This window comes from Siphateles boraxobius, unplaced genomic scaffold (genome assembly GCF_051911475.1).
Source record: "Siphateles boraxobius isolate OS27281-9 unplaced genomic scaffold, OSU_SipBor_1 55, whole genome shotgun sequence".
NCBI classification, from domain to species: Eukaryota; Metazoa; Chordata; class Actinopteri; order Cypriniformes; family Leuciscidae; genus Siphateles; species Siphateles boraxobius.
This window is the reverse complement of record NW_027509181.1, coordinates 10,801,617-10,823,702: the sequence shown is the minus strand read 5'-3', so window position 1 is coordinate 10,823,702 and position 22,086 is coordinate 10,801,617. Positions and strand designations below refer to the sequence as shown.

At 35.5% G+C, this 22,086-nt stretch overlaps 1 protein-coding gene across 9 annotated transcripts in view; it reads left to right on the top strand.

Annotated features, from left to right (window-relative positions):
• The window catches only part of arhgap27 (Rho GTPase activating protein 27), a 42,659-nt gene extending 21,028 nt beyond the window's left edge, over nt 1-21,631 (top strand). For 3 of the 9 annotated variants that reach the window (XM_077206172.1, XM_077206169.1, XM_077206171.1), the window contains 16 exons: nt 8,172-8,642; nt 9,897-10,103; nt 10,263-10,343; nt 11,108-11,215; nt 13,741-13,809; nt 15,372-15,439; nt 15,557-15,644; nt 15,734-15,835; nt 15,933-16,031; nt 16,126-16,228; nt 17,768-17,893; nt 17,999-18,097; nt 19,710-19,787; nt 20,136-20,264; nt 20,375-20,480; nt 20,576-21,631. In XM_077206172.1, the coding sequence (XP_077062287.1) occupies nt 8,172-8,642; nt 9,897-10,103; nt 10,263-10,343; nt 11,108-11,215; nt 13,741-13,809; nt 15,372-15,439; nt 15,557-15,644; nt 15,734-15,835; nt 15,933-16,031; nt 16,126-16,228; nt 17,768-17,893; nt 17,999-18,097; nt 19,710-19,787; nt 20,136-20,264; nt 20,375-20,480; nt 20,576-20,750 (2,109 nt within the window). In that variant the 3' untranslated portion in view covers nt 20,751-21,631. Of the gene's footprint in view, nt 1-1,862; nt 1,914-8,171; nt 8,643-9,896; nt 10,104-10,262; nt 10,344-11,107; nt 11,216-13,740; nt 13,810-15,362; nt 15,440-15,556; nt 15,645-15,733; nt 15,836-15,932; nt 16,032-16,125; nt 16,229-17,767; nt 17,894-17,998; nt 18,098-19,709; nt 19,788-20,135; nt 20,265-20,374; nt 20,481-20,575 lie in introns of all 9 variants that reach the window. The other 6 variants (XM_077206165.1, XM_077206166.1, XM_077206162.1 and 3 more) reach the window with 3 other exon arrangements.
• Nucleotides 21,632-22,086: the final 455 nt, after the last annotated feature.

Sequence of the window (22,086 nt, the reverse complement as noted above, 5' to 3'; positions counted from 1 at the left end):
TAAAAGTCCACATTACTTGTGCACTATATTGCAAATATTCTTAGGTTTATTGATAGCTTCATGTAAAGTTTAAATTGCTACTGAATGTCACATGACTGTAGGTAATAAGTTTGAATATGCAGAAGCTCAAATGAGATTTGACCGCTACAGCAAAGGGATAGCAAAGCTTATAAAAAAATCGTGACCATATAATCAAAGTTTTCAATTCTTTTTCTTATGAAATATTGCAATATTTCTTATATATGATTTGTTTATGCACATCGTTATTATTTTTTAAATTCCTAGTGTCCTCATAATCTTTCATCAACATTTTGAACTTTTCCTTGCAGCGACGTGTCTTCTTTGATGATGTGTGCGGGACAATAATCTCTCCCGTCCAGCAAACGACTACGATTCAATTCAATCAATTCCTTGGGAATGAAATTGGGAATTTATTGAATTTATATCATTCTTATATGCCGATTTTGTAGCTTGATAGCTCTTATTATTATCAATGTTGTGAACAGTTTTTGTTGCTGGATAATATTTTTGTGGATTTTTTTTTCAGGATTCTTTTATGAACAGAAAGTTCAAAGGAACAATTTATTTGAAACCATGTCTTTACTGTCACTCTTGATCAATTTAATGTGTCCTTGCTGAATAAAAGTATTGATTTATTTCCTTTTTTATCTTACTTTTAAATGGTAGTGTATCACAGTTTCCACAAAAAATGTGGCAAAAACTGCTTTCAATATTGATAGTAATAAATAATGTTTCTTGTTTAGCAAATCAGCAAGTTAGAATGATTTCTGAATGATCATGTGACACTGAAGACTGGAGTTATGATGCTGAAAATTCAATTTTGACATCACAGGAATAAATTTCATTTTAAAATATATTGAAACAGAAAACGGTTATTTTAAATTGTAATAATATTTCACAATATTACCTCCTTTTACTATATAAATACAGCCTTGGTGAGAAGTGTCACAGTTTCTGTTGTAGAACACAATGATGAGTGCAAAAGGCAGTATTTAATAAATCCACAGGCAATAATCCACACTACGAGAACAGCATACAACACATCTAATGTAAATTAGACCTGACAGCAATGAACAGAAACAGAGGAACTTAAGTTTACATCATGCAAACAAGGATAATTAATGACACACACCTGAACTGAATTACGAAATCAAATGAACGACCATGACAACAAACTCAACAGGGGAAAAGTCCAAACTGAGTGAGATTGTGACAATAATAGACTTTTCAAAAACAAAACAAATCTTAATTATTCCAAACTTTTGACAGGAAGTGTATGTCGCTATTTGCTTTTAATGCTAACATCATTAATAATGAAGAGTTACATTTCAGTCTGTTCATCACACAAAGCTGTTGATAACTTAGAATATTTCATTTTTAACCTCAACAGCCCAGATCCCTATTCATTTTCATAACGTGGAAAAGATTGACCAGGACTTCAACATTTCTCCTTTTTTATTCCACAGAAAAAGAAAGTCAAATGTTTATGTTGGGTGGCTAAATCATCTTCTGACAGAAGTTTCATTTTTAGGTGAACTGTCCCTTTCTTTATCACTCAATTCTCATTGCCCCAAATAAGCTCAAGTCAGTGTTGTTTGTGGTAGATGTATTTGTGCGGCTATTGTTTGTGATCATTATAATAATAAACCTGTTTCCTGTCAGTTGATGCATTTAGGCAGTTGTGGCTGACACACACTTGGTCTGTGCCAGGGCTGGGTAAATATAGACCCAGGATATGACGTGCCGTCTGACTTGCTTTTATTTCCAGTGTTGTGCTTCAATTGTTACTCTTACTCTTCTATTTCTTCTTCTTTCTTTTTCTGTCTCTCTCTACCTCACAGACATTTTTCAGGAGAGGTGTGTCCTCGTACAGGCCTCTCTCGAGGCTTCAGGTGAGCTCAGTATAGTCATCTATTCCAGAGCCATCTTCACTCCACATGCATGTACAGGGAACTTCATGTGTTTTTCTGTATCATGCACGGTGTTGTGACTTTCTTTCTTTTTTTTCTTCTTTTTTTGCAATCTCTGTTGAGCATTGGTGGATAAAGGAACTTTAAGATCTAGTCTTTTTCATGGCTTATGGTTTTTTATTAATACTATTACTATTTCTCATACTTGCATTAGAACAAACCCATAACCCTATTTAGTAAACTTCTGCATGTGTCTCTTCCAGCACTACTTGTGCCTTTGCCTTGCCTTTGACATATATTGCTACATATTTGCCCATCAGCCTCTGTCCATCATCATGGCCTCCTAATCATCCCAATATTAGCTTCATCACTCTGTCTGCTCTCCAGCATTGAGCTGATGTGTCGTGGGCGTTCTGGCACACTATATGGCTGCCGTCGCATCATCCAGGTGGATGATGGGATCCCCCCTTCCGTGTAAAGCATTTTATATGGCGAGAAAAGTGCTATGTAAATGTAACATATTATTATTGTATATGAATGACACCACAAATCATGCTGTTTGTTGAGGAGCGGTGTTCCATTTTCACCTGGCAGACGATAAAATGGGCTAAAATCTCAGACTTCTCTTTGATATTCTCAGACCAGAATATCAAAGTGACTCGATAGAGACTTGAACCAGTAAGCAACCACCTAGCAACCACATAATAATGTGTTAAAAACCATTCCAAACACCTGAACAACCAAATAGCAACTCCCTGGAATTGCATCAGTGACCTTTGCACACACTTGTGAAAAAGAAGTGCTTAATATACTGAATGTGCACACTATCTGCTGGTATAGCAGATATCATAGTATTAATCAAATAAAAGGCCACTTAAATGGATAATTCACCCAAAAATTTTAATTCTGTCATCATTTACTCACGCTCAAGTTGTTTCAAACCTGTATAGATGTCTTTGTTCTGCTTTACACGAAGGAAGATATTTTGAAGAATGTTGGTAACCAAACAGATTTTGGGCCCCATTGACTTCCATTGAAAAAAAAATACTATAGTAGTCAATGGGGCCCATTTTGGAAACATTCTTCCAAATATCTTCCTTTGTGTTCAGCAGAACAAAGACATTTATACAGATTTGGAACCACTTGAGGGTGAGTAAATGATAAGATGACAGAATTTTTAATTTTGGGGTGAACTGTCCCTTTAAGTCAAGTCACCTTCCTAGCGCTTTTTACAATGCAGATTGTTTCAAAGCAGCTTTACAGAGATAACAGGAAAATAATATTGTTGAATATAAAATTAAATGTCCCCAACTAAGCAAGCCAAAAGCCAATGGCAACAAAGGCGACAGTGGAAAGGAACCAAAACTCCATCAGGTGACTGTGACGGCGCAGATCTTGCTGATTAAATCATGCGTTTTGGTCGTGTCTAGGCGCAGGTCCACCATCTGATCTGGATACGGCCCGGATCCAGCTGATTACATCATGCGTTTTGGTCGTGTCTAGGCGCAGGTCCACCATCTGATCTGGATACGGCCCGGATCCAGCTGATTACATCATGCGTTTTGGTCGTGTCTAGGCGCAGGTCCACCATCTGATCTGGATACGGCCCGGATCCAGCTGATTACATCATGCGTTTTGGTCGTGTCTAGGCGCAGGTCCACCATCTGATCTGGATACGGCCCGGATCCAGCTGATTACAGTAAACCTCGGAATAATCAGAAAGACTAAAATTAGCGTAGATACCATTCTTTTTATAATAATGTAGCGAGTACATGAGGTGTTATAGGAAGTGTTCCCGGTTCCAGCTGACCTAATTTATGCAGCCTAATAATCATTTAACTGATTTGAATAATAGGAATGTATAGTGTTCTATGTGTATGCCAGGTTGAAGAGATGTGTTTTTAGATTTAAATTGACATAGTGTGTCTGCTTGCCGGACAATGTTAGGAAGACTGTTCCAAAGTTTAGGTGCTAAATAAAAAATGTGTAACATCGCTTAGAACACCTTTAAAGTCAGAATAGCAGAGAAATATCTAATTTAAAAAAATATATATAATCAAGTAGGCCTATTCTATTTTGGTTTGCAGGCTAATAAAAGTTAATCAGAAATCATATGGTAGAAGTAACTTTACCCGTTTCTAAATATTAATTTAAATGTCGCACATAATAAATAGGCCTAATCAAAAAGCACAAACATGACCATTGTAATAAAAATAAAAATTTCGTTATATTGCAAACGGATGAAGAAATTGCGTTGCTTTGACTATCTCATGCACGCATTTGGAGTTTAAACGTTGGCAGCTCTGTTACAGTAGACAGTAGACAGTATATTGGGAGAGTTATACTTTGCTTTAGATTAAAAAAAAAAAAAAAAACCTAAATATAATTTTTAATGACTTTCGTCTCTAAATAAATAAAGCTTTCATTTTTATTTCGGAAATGGCTTAAGGTGACCTTGGAACTCTAAAACAAAAAAGGTTGAGAAAAAACCCCGCTTTTGCTCATGCAGAACGAAACAATTTGTTTTTAATTCCTAATTTTAGACAAAGAACAAATATATTATAGTTTAAATACAAGTTTTAAAACAGGCTACACCTTATTAGGAAATGAAACTTATTATCATTAAATCAGGCAACACTGCCAAAAAAAGAAAGAGCAACATCAGACCTTAAAAAAAAAATAGGCAGGACACCTATAACATCAACATGAATTCACCATTCTTACAATCACCAAATTGGGTTCTGTTCTGTCTATTTAACATTTGTCCTCGCGAAACGAAATTCGTTACATACTAGGGCTGCACAATTTGAGGAAAATGTCATATTACGATTATTGAGGTCTATATTGATTGCGATATAATAAACAAATGGTTTCATGAGTCAACTTGCTTGGTTCTAAAGCAAAATGCACACAAAAAGATTAGTGATCATTCTGAAATGTGTATTTCTCAACTCAAACTAACAACAACAACTAAATGGTTGATAACACCTATAATGATCAATAAGCGATTGATGTATGAATAAAAATGATCTTAGTTCTTTAGTCAAGAGCAGTGAGTGATTTTCTCTGTTCCCTTTGTTCTTTGATTAACTTTACTGACAGAAAGCTTTATTGGCTGCTGGCCCTTTAAGAGCAGCCGCTGCTGACAGAGAAGCGGATCTCTCATTCTCTCACAACTCTTTACGTCCATCTTAAGACTGCTCTTATGTTATGAAGATACTTGACAAAACGACATTTTGGCATAATTCTGTTTGCGCATGAACGGTTTAAAAGCATTTGCATGAATAAGAGCGGGATCATGTAACACTAGCCAAAGGATGACAAAAAAGAACAGATGCTGCGTTAATTGCGTTAACAACCCTAATTTGTTTATTTAATATAAAATCACAATATTTTGTTAATTATATAGGCTTGATATTAAGATTGCAATATGATTAATCGTGCAGCACTATTTCAAACACAGATGCCATAAGAACAGTGTGGAAATTATTAGCAACACTAACATAACTGCAAAGCTAATGTTTTATGCTGGTTTAAGCTCAAACTAACCAAGCTAACACCTTTAACGTTTCAATCATTAAATTAAACTAACTAAATCGAAGGCTATCATTAGATAAAGTGCAGCCAAACTCAACATGGTGTATGTCCGTAGTGTTGTCTCCGGCGGGGTGTGTTGGGGGCAGGGCTTGGGTAGACTATATCGTGATATTTTTTAAGGCGATTATCCATAATTTTTTTTTTTTTTTACATATCACCCCACCCTAATATGCTGTGCACTTTCCTCTCAATAACGAAATAAACACAATAAAGTTGACAGCAGTGAGAAAACCGCAGTTAAGAAAACGTCTGATCATGGTGATGTGGAAATGTTTGCACCAGCTCTGTGATTCACCGTCATCATGTCGACAGATGAAGTTATTATAATTAAACTATCATAACAGTTTAATATTAAAGTATATTTGAGACTATACTCTATGGAAGACTGTAGTTTGAATGAATCCCTTATCTATGCATGACACATTGACATTATAGTACAGAATACCTCTTCTGATTTTCTCCTCTGGTTTTCCTGGCAAAAACTTCCAGAGTCTCAGGCTTTTTTATATAGACAACCAAGGTCCCGTTTTTTAAAAGTTTGTTACAAGCTGTTCACTCGTTGGCAATAAAAGGTGATTATTACATGAACATTCTTACATATAGCCCCTTTAAGTAGACTTTTTTTTAAATTGCACTTTGTAACAGTTTCAAAGCTTTACTTTAAAGTATATTTTATGTTATATGTTAATATGTTAATAGTACGTTGTCGTGCTTGAAAGAAGTACACTTATTTTGATGTGTTGACTAAATATATTTGATTATAACTTTAAGTATTTGATAAATTAAAGTTATTTGATAATACATTTTTAAAGTTAATATTATTTTAAATTGCATCTTCATCATCACAAATGTGCAATTACAAATATTTTTTAAATACATGAAATGCAAGTTTCATTAGAAATTACATTAAAGAATATTGTAAATGCTTGTCAGTACATTCAGCAGTACACCATATTTCAAAGACAATAGCAAGCAATTATAAAAATACATATAAAGACGTACTTTAGTCCTACTGAAATGGGTCAAAAATGCACAGCTAATTGCTTTAAATATAAATTTAACTGTAATAGTTTTTCATTTAATTGCAATTAACATTCAATAAAACATTACATTCAGTACGCACTAAAGTGTATTATATCTGTAATAAGTACTCGTTTTGTATGGCAGCACACTATAACCAGCCGTTGGTCTAAAACTACCTCAATGTTCATCACAGCAGCAGCACTACATATCACAAACACTCAAAAACTAGATTAAAAGCCCCTGTCATTGATATACAGTCTCAATCTATGAGATGAAACATGTTTCATTCTTTAATCAGGACCTGTGGGGTTTATCTGGTGGGGCTCTGGCCTAAATAGGACAAAGAATAAAGATGAAAGTCTGTTTGTGGTTTTCTTCTTGACGGCTGACAACCCTTGTTCTGTTTCCTGAGATCAGTGTGCACAGGAAGTGCTCTCTTTCTGTAATTGGCACATAAGGCCTATAGTTGAAATCACTTTATTATAAATTTGAGCATCAACGACAGTAGCGTGGGTGCTACTCAGGTTAGGGAGCCTTTTGTTTTGTGTTTCTTTCTGGTGATGTTGGAGAGTCCCTTCGGGCTGATCTTCATGGTGGGAGATTTTGCATAAGGGAGAATTGTGGGAGGAGGGTGTGAAAGCAGACGCTCCATCCACTGTATGTTTTGCTCTTTGTGTAAACATTTGTGACATCACACAATAACCTGTTTACATACGGTCAGTATCACTGTAGAAGGTCAAGTGAATCAAGTTACACATGCATGTCTTCAGCCAAATGCACAATATTATATCATATTTTATGATCTCTGTTATTACGTAATATTTCATGATATCTTTCGCTTCTTGGTAGTTGACATTTCATTTTACTATCATTAGCAAAAAAAACATTCTCTTCTATATTCATCGTTTGGCTGGATAACAAAGAACAAACATTATTTGTAAATAAAATTAAATGATCCATTCTATGATGGTATTTCTCACTTTATACACTGGGGTTGAACAAACTTTTGTACAGTGACAGTATAAAACCAATTATAGCAAAAACTATATTATAGTTTTTGTGAATATTTTGAATTTTATTTTATTTTAATATTTTCTGTTTTATAATAATAATAATTATTATATTTTCTGTTTTAATTTTAGTTACAATCTTTTGTAATTTTGTTGTGCAATTTTGTCTTTTTATTAGCTTTTTTTTATATGTATAGTTTTTGAGTGAGTTTATTTGGTGTATATGTTGGTTACAGTTTATTTTATTTCAAGTAATGAAAATGTTGTTTATGGTTTTAGTTAACAATAATAAACCTTATTTAGTTATTATTTAAACAGCTGTATTTATTTAATTATTTAAACAACATGTCTTTAATATTCCACATACTATTTTTTACACAGTACAAATGGGTCTTTATACATGTTAATATTGCTTAGGATGGGGTTCCTTGCAAAAAGATCATCATATTTGAGAGTCTTTGATATCAAGTCTGAAAGCCCCTGCCTTGTACAAGTATATGCATTTTAAGCTAAAATCTTGATCTTGAAAACGTTTTGTCAACTGGCATTCTAATCTCTTCATTCTAGCTTTATTTTAATATCAGCAATGCTCCTCATTTTTGTCCATCAGGTAGAGGATGACAACGCTCTCACAGCGGTGTATGTAAACATCCCACGTGTGCGTCGGAGAACCATTGACGCCTCCAGTCCCATCACTCCTCCATTACAGGACTTCCCGGACCCTCCCGATACCCTCCTTTTGGACTCTGCGGGATGGGAGGTCCATACTGACGACCAGAGCGGGCAAGAGTACTACTTCCATCCCTCCACGGGCCGGAGCACCTGGGAGTTTCCCCTCAGCTACTCCATGGATTCGTCAGTGGCGACGGAAGAGGCCCGTTCTCCTCCCTCTTTGCCCCAGTCGCCCATCTGCCTGCCCGCGGGCCCTCCTCCTCAGGGATGGAGCTCGGACTGGGAGAAGGTGCTGGATGACAATACTGGCAGACATTACTTCTTTAACTCTGTGTCGGGTCAGAGCTCATGGGATCCCCCGGAGGACATCAGCTCACCAGGGAACACACAATTTCAGGAAGATTTCCCGGTATTGAGGTTTTTCTGCTGATTCAAACGAATGATACTTTGATATGTATTATGGTACTAAACGATTACCATATTCATATATTATGGTATTCATGTACATATAGCTAATTTTCAGTTTTAAATGAGTTATCACGAGGGTTCTCAACCATTTTGACTCCAAGGCTGCCATTGCCCGAAACAGTATTTGAAGGCCCATGACTTTTTCAGTTTTTATTACAATTTCTAGCCCATGAAATATTTTATAGCTTTGCATTACCTAAAATCAAAACATATAATCATTTAAAAATGGCCATGAATTTTACGAGTAAGCTTTTTTTTTTTTTTTGTCAACCCATTAAAAGGAAAAAGATGAAGATCACATGCGTGACGCACACCAATGGCCCTGTCCCATATAGCACACTTCATATGCACTTTTGGTCTTGTGGACTTACAATGGCTCCCGCGTACAAGAGCGTGTCCATTAAGTCCAAGAGATCGTAGGGTGTTCGATTTGTCATTTTTAGGTTTCAGAAGGCCCCTTTGCGGTCGATATGCACCCTTGGCTAGCCTTGACTGAAGCGAGCTCCACAGCAGACTTCTTCCCGACAGTCAAAGTGCGAAAGACCGCGAGCGTTTGGGGTGCTATTTGGGAAAGGGCCAATAAGGTCTGTTCTAGAGACTCATGCACATTCGAGTTTCCATGTTAGCATTTTTGATGTGCACTTTTGTAATGAATCAATTGAAAGTCATTTATTTACTGTTTATTGACAGACTGGCATTCTGACGCTTCATGCTGTCTAACCTTATCTCCACTTTTTTTTATTTTATACAGATATTCTTTTATCATTTTATTTTTAAATTGTTTAAGGTTGATTTCTTACTTTAAAAATGAATAAGGGGGAGGGTTGTGAATGACATCCTGGGTCGATGAAGACCTGAGATATGCATTTAAGGGTTAATCTTTATGCAGTAAATCATGAGCAACAGAAAATATCATAGGGCCTTTGAATATTGTTGTGGAGAAAGTATATGCTGTGGAGCCTAAAGTATATATGGCCAGAGTTGCATAAAAAAAAGTCAAATTAAAACTAAAGTTTGTCATTTCTGTGCCAAACGGAACTGCAAAAATAATGCATTGCATAAATTCGATAAATAATCATATTTTCAAAAAGGTTTCTCAAAACCTTTTCTGCCAAAATAATTGGTTAATTTCTACCATTATTTCCTTACAGTTTAATTAATGTTTACACTGCCTTCTTTGCTTCCCAAAATGTAGCTTCCGCTTCCTGAGGAAGACTACCCAGCTTCGCCAGAACTGGAGGAATCGTCTCCTCTCTCTATGCCAGCAGAATATTCTTTGATTAATGTGAAGAAGGTCTTTATTCCCAGGGTAAGTCTGGATCAAAGCACCCCACCAGGATGGACCCTCAGCATTGACCCTGAAGGAACATGGGTCTTCACAAGCCACTTCACGCAGGAACAGGTACAGGACTCTTGACACTGACCTTGGTGTGTCCTTGTTTTGGGCTGGCTTACTTATATTATTTGGGCTGATTACTTACTATTATTAGTGAGATGTATGATAGTATGGCTGTAGGCTAGTTTTGTAATTTGGTGAACTAATGAAGTGTCTTTTTGACAGTGGGTTAAGTCGCTAGATGATCGAGGGCGGACATACTACTACCTAAGAGACGGCAGCAAGTCCCAGTGGAACTTACCTGAGGTGGGATACAGTGGGACACTTTTGGATGGGTCTCCTAAAGGCCTGTTCACACCAAGAACTATATTCGAATCCTTTTCTGCCGTCAGCCGACAATTTCTCTCAGTAAAATATTTTAGAACATGGCATAACTATAAATATGCTTATTCATAAAGTGCATAAAAATGCCTATGGACTTTCAATATTTCATTTATTTCCATGACTTTTCCAGTTCTGAAAATCATACTTTTAAAATTTGGCTTTCCTTTGTATCTAAGCTTTTCATGATGAGAATCCTGGTTCTTCTTCTTCTTCAAAATAAATACATTAATAAAAATAACCACGTAAGACATATATTGATTTTTTGTTTTTTTGTCTAATTTTAAATAATTTTAAGTTATCTTAAGGCCCCCTTGGAAGATTGCTGAGAACCACTGTCCTAAACTATGACTTACTTTCATGTCATTCTGACATCATTTTCTATACACAGTGAAAACACAAAATTATACATTTGGCAGAATGTCCTTGCTGCTATTTTCCTTAAATCAAGTGGCTGGTGATTTACTTTGAAACCCTTTTCACTCAGATATTGCTAGTAAATTTCACAAATACCTACAAAGAAATGCCAAAATAATACATTGAAGAAGTAGAAAGATAGAAACGTTTTTCTGGTAAAACATACTCCAATAATCTTTGTTTTATTTACAGTGTACTTAAAATTTCAAATAAGTAAAAAAACGTGTCATAAAGGCATCATTTCTTAAACAAATTCTCTCTCACACTTTTAGTACTCTGGAAATCCAGGGCAGTATGGAGTGGGAAATGGAGCCTCAGGAGAGCAGGACTCAATGGGATCGATACAAAGCTGGAGACACAGTACAGGATACCAGGAAGATGTATGTACTCGCAGAGGTTTACATCCACAGTTGCGAATTTAACTAATGCCCAAAATTGTATAAAACTTTTGTGAATAAAGTACATCCATTCCATGTGTTCTAGAGAACAAAAATTAATACAAATTTCTGTGAAATTGGATTAAAATATCTGTAATAAAAATGTACCGTCATACTTTATCCTGCACTCATAAACAAACACTTCCACGGAGCGATGCCCTGACACATTTTTTATTATTTTTTTTTATTTTATTTAATCAGTTTAAAGTTACAGGGACCGTGCACATTAAAAAACGCTTACGTAAATGTGCCAGTTTAGCCATCTTGGCTAATTTTCAACTGCAGGCACTGGGCAGATGTAATGACCGATAAAATACATTCAGACAATCAACAATACTTATACATACATTAAAACACATTTCATAAAAGTTCATAAAATACATCAAACAAGGACAAAAAATCAAACCATGAATCAGATGATTTAGAAAACTACAGAATATGAATACACACTTGATTGTCTTTTAGCCATGATTTTAATTTAATCTTATATAGCCCATATGAAACAACGTCTCTAATAGACGTAGGCAAACTGTTCCAAGTGTGTGCTGCTCTCACAGAAAAAGCTGACTGACCAAAGGCAGTTCTTCTCATTTGTACGACACAATCCCCTCTTGTTACAGACCTTGTATGTCTAATAACAGTATTTTTTTGTTTTATAAAAGCAATTAGTGGTGGGGGAGCTAGGCCATGTAAAATGTTAAAAACAAGACAAGATTCTGTGAATTTAATAAGATTGTCCCAAGTCATTAAATTATGTTTTTTTAAGCAGTAGCATTGATGATAGGTATTATGCTTCCTATCAAGCACCTTAGAAGCTTGATGGTACAGTAACTGCACATGTTTAAGTGTTGTGCTGGAGGCTTGTGCCCAGCTAGTCAAACAGTACAACAAATATGGCATGATCATAGCATTCAAATATATTGTAGCTGCCTTTGTAGTCAAACAATTTCTTATATGACAGAAATTTTACTATCTTTATAACTTTTTTAATTTGTTTTTTAAATGTAAGATTAGAATCAATTATTATACCTAAATATTTAAAATCAGATACCATTGACAGTTGTTCCCCTGCAATATAAATATTTGCTACAGAATTATCTTTTGACCTCTTTGTGAAGAACATACATTTGGTTTTCTTTATATTTATATAAAATCACTAAGCCATTGCATAACATCGTCCATCACTGCCGTGAGCTTATATGCTGCTTGCTGCTTGTTCGGCGCATGTACATAAATGACAGTATCGTCTGCATACATTTGAATATCAGACTCATTGCATACAGTCTGGAGATCATTTATTTACAGGCTAAACAACAGGGGCCCCAAAATTGATCCCTGAGGTACACCAATATTACAACTAATGGCCGACGATACCTCATCATTTATCCTAACCCTTTGCTCTCTGTGTTCCAGATAGGACTGCATCCATTTCATTACATTGGGGGAGACATTAAACATTGACAGTTTTTTTAATAGGACACCATGATCCACAGTGTCAAACGCTTTTTTTAGGTCTAAGAATATAGCCCCAACAACTCCTCCTTTATCTAACTTTGATTTCACATTCTCCAAAAAAAAGCAATTTGCAGTTTCCGTTGAATGATTCAATCTAAAACCAAACTGCATAGGATGCAATGTAAATGGGCTGTTACTGAGGTTACTTATGAGTTGTTCTCCTACATATCTCTCAATTACCTTTGACACAATAGGTAATATACTAATTGGTCTGTAGTTACAGACCTTTGAAGTATCACCTGTTTTGTGGATTGGTGTTATTATAGCTGTCTTCCACGCTTTGGGATAAATTCCTTCATTAATGGATCTATTAATAATATGTGTTAATGGAGTAGACAAACATTCATTAAACACTTTCAAGAACATTGTGTCCAGTCCATAAACATCTTTAGCTTTGGAATTTTCATGAATCTCAAATACAGGTTTATCGTAATTTACAGGCATCATAGTTAATGGATTGATAGATTGATTATGTATCAGTGACGATACTGATTCTACAAAGTATGAATTAAAAGCTGATACTATTTGAGCTTCGTCCTGGTTAATAATATTATTTATATAGATTACATGTGACGCACACCTGATCCTTCATGTGTGTCCTTAGTGACCGTGTTTCCTAAATAGGCTCTAGAATGCACCTGAGACTCAGTTTGTTATAGAGTTGCTCTGTTTAAATCCTTCCCACCTATCCATTCCTTCCTATCATTCAGTAGTATATCCAAACATATACTCACTATTTATTCTGTTTTCACTGAACTGATCCATGGAAATGAAATCAGTTACTAAAACACTGATACTGGACTACTGTATATTACTAGTGGTGTTTACTAAGGCATGCTATGGAAAAATACAGAAAATTGTATATTTGCCAACAGTTAAATGGTTTTGACTCTCTTTTTTGAGCTTTGTAGGCATGCAGAGTGTGATTTACATCTGTGATTTTGTCTTAACAGAAGAGTCATTCATCATACCCTCTGAATAGATCAGACAGTGACTCCAGCTCTCCTGAGATGCCACATAATGTAAGATTCCAGTTCAGACGTTTATGCATAAGAAAATGTGGGCAAAATCCAGTTGATCGAAATTTTACAATAAACTACATGAATGAAGTCTTCAAACATCATTCATGTGATTATTATATGCTGATTATTAGCTTACTGGCATGAATGTTATCTAGAATCATGTGACTTGTTAGGTAGACATGCTGTGCAGTGAACTTGTTTAAATGTTTTTCCTTGGGAACTGCTGGGTTTGGGAATGCCTGTATAAAGTTGTTGCATAAATGACACGGGACATTTTTATTATACGGTTCCACAATAAATGCTGGTTAGGACTAGTGGAGAGATCTCTGATCAAAAGTGTTATGACGAGAAGAGTGACCCAGCGCAATATTTTGCCACACTGTCCTCTGGTGGTTCCTAGTGAAACTTAGAGCCTGATTGCTGCCTTCCTCTCAGACAAACAAATACCAAATGTGTCATGATACTACCATGAGATTTAGATGCAAATTCATGGCTGTACCTTGAGTTTTTGGACATTTACCCTGGTAGTACCATGCGTACCATTTAAATATATTAGATGACCATTGATTTCCATGGTTTTAGCATCTGACACAGTAAGGCTTTTATCATTCATACATGTAGTCATGTAATATTGGATTGTTTGTTTTATACAACAGTTTTGATGCTAAATTCTGATTGGATGAGCCGGATATAAAATGCAGATGAAAAAACACGTGTTGTGACTGCACTTTCTATATTAATACACTAATGTTACTGGTTTGCTTGGCAACCATAAACAGCCTACACATTGGCTAATGAAGTACTATATTACTGGATTTTTATTTCTAATTATTATGTTATTTTGATTATATACGAAGTTTAACTTTTATCTGTATACATACATTATACTAGCATGAGGCTATATATTGTATAAGGCAAATCTCAACAGCTTGATTTGCTTGTATCGTACCAAAAATGTAAACTATATTATTGCCCAGCTCAAATCTGCTAAATGTGACTATAAGGCAAGAAGGTATTAAGGTATTATAAATATTATAAGATTTATAAGATTTTCCGTAACGCTGCTTTGAAACAATGTGTGTTGTGAAAAGTGCAATACAAATGAAATTTACTTGACTATTATTAATGACAAATTTAAAAGATTATTGAAAATTGGCGTATATTATATTGATGTTTCCTTCATTTTATAAAAGCAATAGGACATTCAAGTTACAGTGATTTTACCATGGTTAAAGGAGTTTTAGCTCAAACACTTCTTACCTGTGTAGATAACAATAGGCTGCTTGTGATTTATTAAATAAGCATAATAAACAGTGTCATTTTCTGAATGTTCTCTTAAATTTAAAACCATTGCTTAAAAAAATAGCTAAAATAGCTGAACAATCCTCTACTTTTTCTGTTCTGCATTATGAGGTGAACCTCAAAGGTTAAAAGTCACTTCACTTTCATGTTGTCAGATATTATTCTGTACTATTATCATGATATTATCATGTTTGTGTGTTTGTTTGTTTGTTTGTTTTCCCAAAAAGGCTGTATTAACTCATTAATAATAGTTTTTTCAGGTTTCAAATTTGGAAAAGGCTGGAATCCTGAACAAAACAAAGGTGTCTGATAACGGGAAGAAAATTAGGTAAATTTTCCATCATGAACTTAAATCAGTGGTGGTACTGCTTTGATAGCTATAACTGTATTGGTTAAAAATAACAATTGTATGTAAATGTATAACATTTGATCAATCCTCCCACAGGAAGAACTGGGGTCATTCCTGGACAGTTCTCCATGGAGGAATACTGACATTCCATAAGGACCCAAAGTCTACGCCAACCGGAGCATCAGTGAGAATCTAAATCCTCAAATGTGGAATTTGCATTATCAAGTATTTCATTTTTGTTTTTCTAATAATGAATGTATTTGTATTATGTAGAGCAAGACAAATCATATAGTCCCAGAATTCAAAGTTGATCTGAAAGGGGCTACAGTTGGCTGGGCAACCAAGGACAAATCAAGCAAGAAAAATGTTTTTGAGGTATGGCCGTTTCAACACTACCCAAGACTGTGCTGGATGATCATCTACTTTACTAGTGTGTCTTGTTGATGCATTCCATGTGTATTTGTTCATTCAGCTGAAGAGTCGGAATGGCGCGGAGTACTTGATCCAGTACGACACTGAAAGCATCATCTCTGACTGGTATAAAGTCATCGTAGATACCATAAGCCAGCTGGTGAGCCATGCATCGATCAATAACAAACACTCAGTTATGTTTTTCTCCATGAAATCTGCATAATCGTATCTGTCTTTTTGCTGTGGGCCGTCAGGATTTGGATCAGCACCACTCTGAAGATGAGGAGGAAATCAGTGAGAAGTCCTCAAGCTTAGACAGAGAGGAAAAACCCTTTGACAAAAGAACTATGAGCAATGGTAGTGTGGCAAATGATTCTTAACCCTCTGATTTTCCTCTTTTAGGGGTCACACTTTTGACCCTTAGGCCGCGTGTCCACCAAAGCGTTTTTAGCCAGCTGAAAACGCTAGGCGTTCTGTTGAGAACGCCTAGCTGTGTGCGCTTGAGAAAGTTTTGGCAGCGCAGCATTTTTTTTTTTCAGTTGAGACACTTTGGTTGTTATGATACGTAATATCTGCAAAAGTGTTACTAGTATCTCATTTCGCACATTTTGTTTCTGTGTTGATTCTATATTAAAATGTCGATACAATGTATTTTCTCTGGCTCTTCTTTTAAATTATTTTGTTCCATTATTATCATTGTTGTTGTCATCTGTTGACATTGAACAAGCAGAATGTGGCGGTTGGTCGGTGTGATATTTATCCCGCCCCTCCTCCACTGTGATTGGACGGCTGGGTAAAAAGTGACAGTGATGAGCGCTGCGTTTTACCCCAAAATTGAACATTCTTCAACTCTCGGCGACCAGTAAAAAACGCCGGGCGCTCAGCGCTCAGCGCTTCAGCGTGTAAAAAACGCTCAGCTCCTCGTTACGCTCATGGGGTTTAAAAAACGCGTCGCTCCCATTGAAAACAATTGAAAAAATACGCTAGCTGCGTGAAAAAACGCTTTGGTGGACACGTGCGGACAAAATAGACCGTAATCAATAAGCGTAACATTTTTTGAATGAATTTAATGTACTGTATTTTGGTTACATGATATTTACTCTTTAATATTTTGTATCTTGAGAGGATTTCATGATACTAGACAATATTCACTAAATAATGCAGCATTTATTTCTGTATAAAAACATTTTGATATGATTTTCAATGAATACAGTGTTAAAGTTATAAATAGAGCAATGCATGGAAGTAAGATTGGTGCTATCTGGTGGGAGAAAGTGTGTGTGTGTGTGTGTGTGTGTGTGCGTGTGTGCGTGCGTGCGTGCTTGTGTGTGTGTGGTGTTAAATTGATTAATCGCAATTAATTGCATCTAACATAAAAGTTTGTGTTTATATAATATGTGTGTGTATATACTGTATATATATATGTACACACACGTATATTATATAAACTCAAACTCTTATGTTAGATGCGATTAATCGATTTGACAGCACTAATATGTTTGTATGTATGTATAGCAAGTGCCACAAAAGTCACCAAGTTTCAAACCATTATGATGAAGCAAAAAATAATAATAATAAAATTTTTCTAAAATTACCAAAGACCCCCAGAGTTAAAGGGACAGTTCATCCCAAAATAATAAAAAAAACTGTCATCATTGACATTCCAATCCTGAGTGACTTTCTTTCTTCTGTTGAACACAATAGAACATATTTTGAAAAATTATTAAAATTCTTTTGTCCAACATTAAATGTTATTTGGACCCCAGTGATATAAGGTTGAGTAAATTATGTCAGTACATGTTCATCCATAAATAAAGAACTAAAGATACTAAAACGTTTTTTGAACAGAGAATGGTAATGAGTGTAAATATGTAATGCCCTCTTCCTGTTCATTAGCATCTCGACTGGCTTCATCCAGTTCTGCAACTGAAGCAGATCAGAAGAAGGTTCGCACCAAACTGAAGAAGTTTCTCCTCAAGCGGCCCACCCTGCAGTCAGTCAAAGAGAAGGGATATATCAGAGGTCAGAACATTACTCTACCTCATCCATTTTCTATTACTTTGACAGACGCTCAAGATTTCGTTGAGGAATGATTCTAATGTGACTCTTCGCCTCTTTTCATTTTAGAAAATGTATTTGGATGCCACTTGCACAATCTCTGTAACCAAGAGAACACGAAAGTGCCCAGCTTTGTGGAGAAATGCATCCGGGCGGTAGAGAAAAGAGGTTTGTTACCTTTACCCAACTGCCAAACAGCATTACTAATTGAAATGATTTATGTCATTAATATCAAGGACGGTTCATAATGGCCTTTTTATTTAAAGGAATTAAATAATTAAAGGGGTCATATGATGCTATTTTAAAAGTTGGTTGTTTTGCTTATTGGGTGTAATAGAATAGGTTAACATTCTTTAATGTTGCTGTCTGAAACTTGCTTATTTCTATGAATCCCCTCCTTCTGAAAAGCCCAGAGTGCTCTGATTGGACAGCTGACCCAATGCGTTGTGATTGGCCAAACACCTCAAGAGCTTGTCGTAAATGTAACGCCCCTAACCACAATCCCAAGCTTCAGCTTCAAAGGCAGTTGTAAACGCAGTTAATAATTGACATGGATTTATGGGAATATAGAAAAAGAAAGAAATGGGAAATGTTTTTTTTTGTAAAGTAATCAATTTCAACTATTTGCAAATAATATTTTTATTTTAAAATATGCACACATTCACTCTTATTCATATGCCTAATATGTTGAAAACGGAGAACGGAGGCAAAATGTTCGGTTATGAATTACAGGATTCATATAAATAGCTGCGTTTCCATTACTCTTCAAATTGCGCAAATTGAAATTGCGAATTGAAAATGCGCTCAATGGAAACACATAAATTTCGCAAAACTCCAATATATCGCAAAAAAGTTTCACGCTCACATGAGGTGGTTTTTCAGGCAATTTGAAAAATTTATATTTCGCAAAACTACAATGGAAACAGTTTTTTACCATAACAGGTCTTCTGCCGTAAGTAAAAGTCGATCATTCTTAGTTTAAAGATGGCGCGGTATGTTTGGACAGAAGATGAGACAGAGTTCTTTATTAAACTCATAAAAGACAAAAGAATTACGGGAATATTGGATTTAGTAAAGAAATGCCCCAGTTTATCAAGATCCTCAGATAGGGGATATAAGGGAGAAACACCTAAACACCTCATACGTGCCGCTCTTAAGTAGGCTATAAAGGGCTTTCCTTGCCATTAATGCTTTGATTAAAACTGACTAGTGCGGTGGCTGCGATATACTTAAACCTACTAACATCCGTTGCCATGTTTTATTTAATGACTTATCGCTAGAGGAACAATTAAGTTCTAGTTCTAGTATAACAACTGTTAATGGAAACGCTGTCATTTCGCAAAAGTATTTTATCGACTTTTAGAAAATATCGCAAAAGTTTTGAGCAAATCTGTAATGGAAACACGTCTAACCGATTCAGCCTATATTTTCAATTCAAAATGGCTTGACAAAATATGTCAAGTACTAAAGCACTGGATATTACTGTGATTCGTTCAACATTTCACCTTTAAAAAATTGCAGTGCCGTGCTGGAGTCCGTGTTTGGTGTATATGTACAGTAAAGCCCGCCTCCTCACATTGATGGGTCAACTCAATCATTTTGACACTGACAAGCGCTGTAGACCGCTGAGGTGGGCCAGTCGAAAAATGTAAATTCATAAACTTTATGCCATCCTAACAACAAGCAGAGCAGCGCCAAGAACATCAAATATTAAATATCAGAAATGTTCACAGCCCTGTCTAATATAAAAATCTACTTTTTTGTTGTTGTCATCCATCAGGTCTGTGGATCGATGGACTCTACAGAGTTAGTGGGAATTTGGCGGTCATCCAGAAACTGCGTTTCAAAGCAGATCATGGTAAAATTAATCTGCATTTTCATTTCATACTCAGTTTTTCATCAACTCAGTTCTTCACTTCAGGTCTTCACCAAGATGTCATACTCTGTATTATAGTTAGTTTGTTTGTTTCTCCAAAGGAGAAAGTGCAATTCGCAATATGGCTGAATAAGTCCTGCCTTCTAAATAAAGTTTCAAACTTTAGCACCACTTATTAGTTATATTATTGTTTCTCTCATATTAGGTGAATTTCAATTTGAATGACCCAAGCATTTCCAACTTATATTCACTGTGCTCTCTTGACGCTTTAGCCCAGTTTAGAAATGATTCCCAGCAGCAGCTCTGACTGACTCATGTGTGTTTCTTCAGAGGATCTGGACCTGGAGGAGGGTAACTGGGATATCCATGTGATCACAGGAGCACTGAAGCTCTTCTTCAGAGAGCTGCAGGAGCCTCTGTTCCCTTACAATCTCTTCAATGATTTCATCTGTGGCATCAGTAAGATTCTGATTAAATGGATTGTACATAAAATATACATTATCTATCTGTCTGTCTGTCTGTCTGTCTATTTATCTAATTCATTTATCTGTCTGTCTGTCTGTCTACAGAAATCCCTGATTATTTCAATAAAATATCACACATGAGAAATGTTGTTCGGTCTTTGCCAGCACCCAACCGTGACACAATGGAGGCCCTCTTCAGCCATTTACGCAAGTATGTTTTTATTCTTTTACATGCATGTATTTACATATTTTTTATAAATATTAAAGTATGTATCTACAGCATGTCTCTCTGTCTCTTTCTTTCAGGGTCGTTCAACATGGTAATGAGAACAGAATGACCGTGCAAAATGTGGCTATCGTCTTCGGCCCAACGTTACTCAAACCAGAGGTGGAGACGGCAAACATCGCCACATACATGGTCTTCCAGAACCAGATTGTAGAATTCTTACTCAATGAATTTGAGTCGATATTCCACATGTGATTGACATGAACTTGCACTGAATAAAAAAAAAAACTCTCAAATGCTGAATATAGTGCAAGAGAAGGTGCAAAACTAATCTCAGTTCAGTGAGAAGGACATCATGTATCTACTTTGTGAAGGAAAGCCTCTGACTGGCATATTTTGCAGAAGGTTATGAATAGATATACAACAAAAATCTAGAAAAGTAGCCGCCATGATTAATTTATTAATATCACTGAAAGGTTTTACATGAGCAGTTTAAATATTGAATGGGCAATACACATTTTAAAATTGTATAGTTTAATATAGTTTAAATATTTTGATGTTTCCTTTTAGAATTATGGAGAGCTCCCATCACCGAACGCTTTCTAAAAATATTAGTGAGCTTTCTTTTTAAAACAGTTATCAGCTGCTAATGGCTTTTCTTGCTACAAACGAAACTGGTCAGTTAAATAATAATTTAGTTTAACTTTGGTTTTCTGTGGTCTTTTGGCTTTCTAGAGTCCTGCGAAACACTGAAAGTTTTTATCCTATTCCTTGTCAATGTGATAATAGATGAATGATATTAAAGTACAACATTTTTATGTTTAGGTATCAATATTAGTTTTTCTTCTTTGTAAACTTGCATCTGTAACATAGAACTTTACTAAGAAAATACTGCAAATGCTAAGTTGTAAGACATGACACAATATTTTAGATTTTGTGATACCAAAATATAGAATCTGTGAAATAGAATTTGCACATAGATCTAGCATTAATATTTTACGAAAATTGGCACACTTATACAGTAATAATCATTGTAAGATGTTTAAAGGTGTGTGTGTATATAGAGAAGGCATATTTATGCTGTACATTACCTGAAGTAAGCAAGCTTTTAATAAAGTAACTCTTTTATAAATAAATGCTTACCTTGTTATTCACTTTTTTAATTCATACTGTGACCGATATATTGACAAAATGATTGATAACTATTAAAAGATCTCAGCTAAATCGGTATGCTTAAATCATTTTATATGCTGAAAATGTAAGTTTCAAGTAAATAAGTTTAAATTCTATTCAGGAAAAAGAACAATGTCATTCTGAGTAGCTAATATAAATAAATGGTTGGTGGTAGGGAAATTTTAGAGACGGGCGGGAATTCTTGAGCCTAATTTTTGCATATTAAATACATTAAAAAGGAGGTCCCATTCTTTTCAGGTAAACATTGATATCGTTTCGTGCACGAGCATTTTTGATTTCTGATTTTTAAAATCCTCTTTTCTTATTCCATTACACTGCCGAATGATGGCAGTACGACGCTTCTGTTTCTTCCGTTAAATATCTAAAGAAGAAAGGAGTCTCACGGATTCGGGTGTGT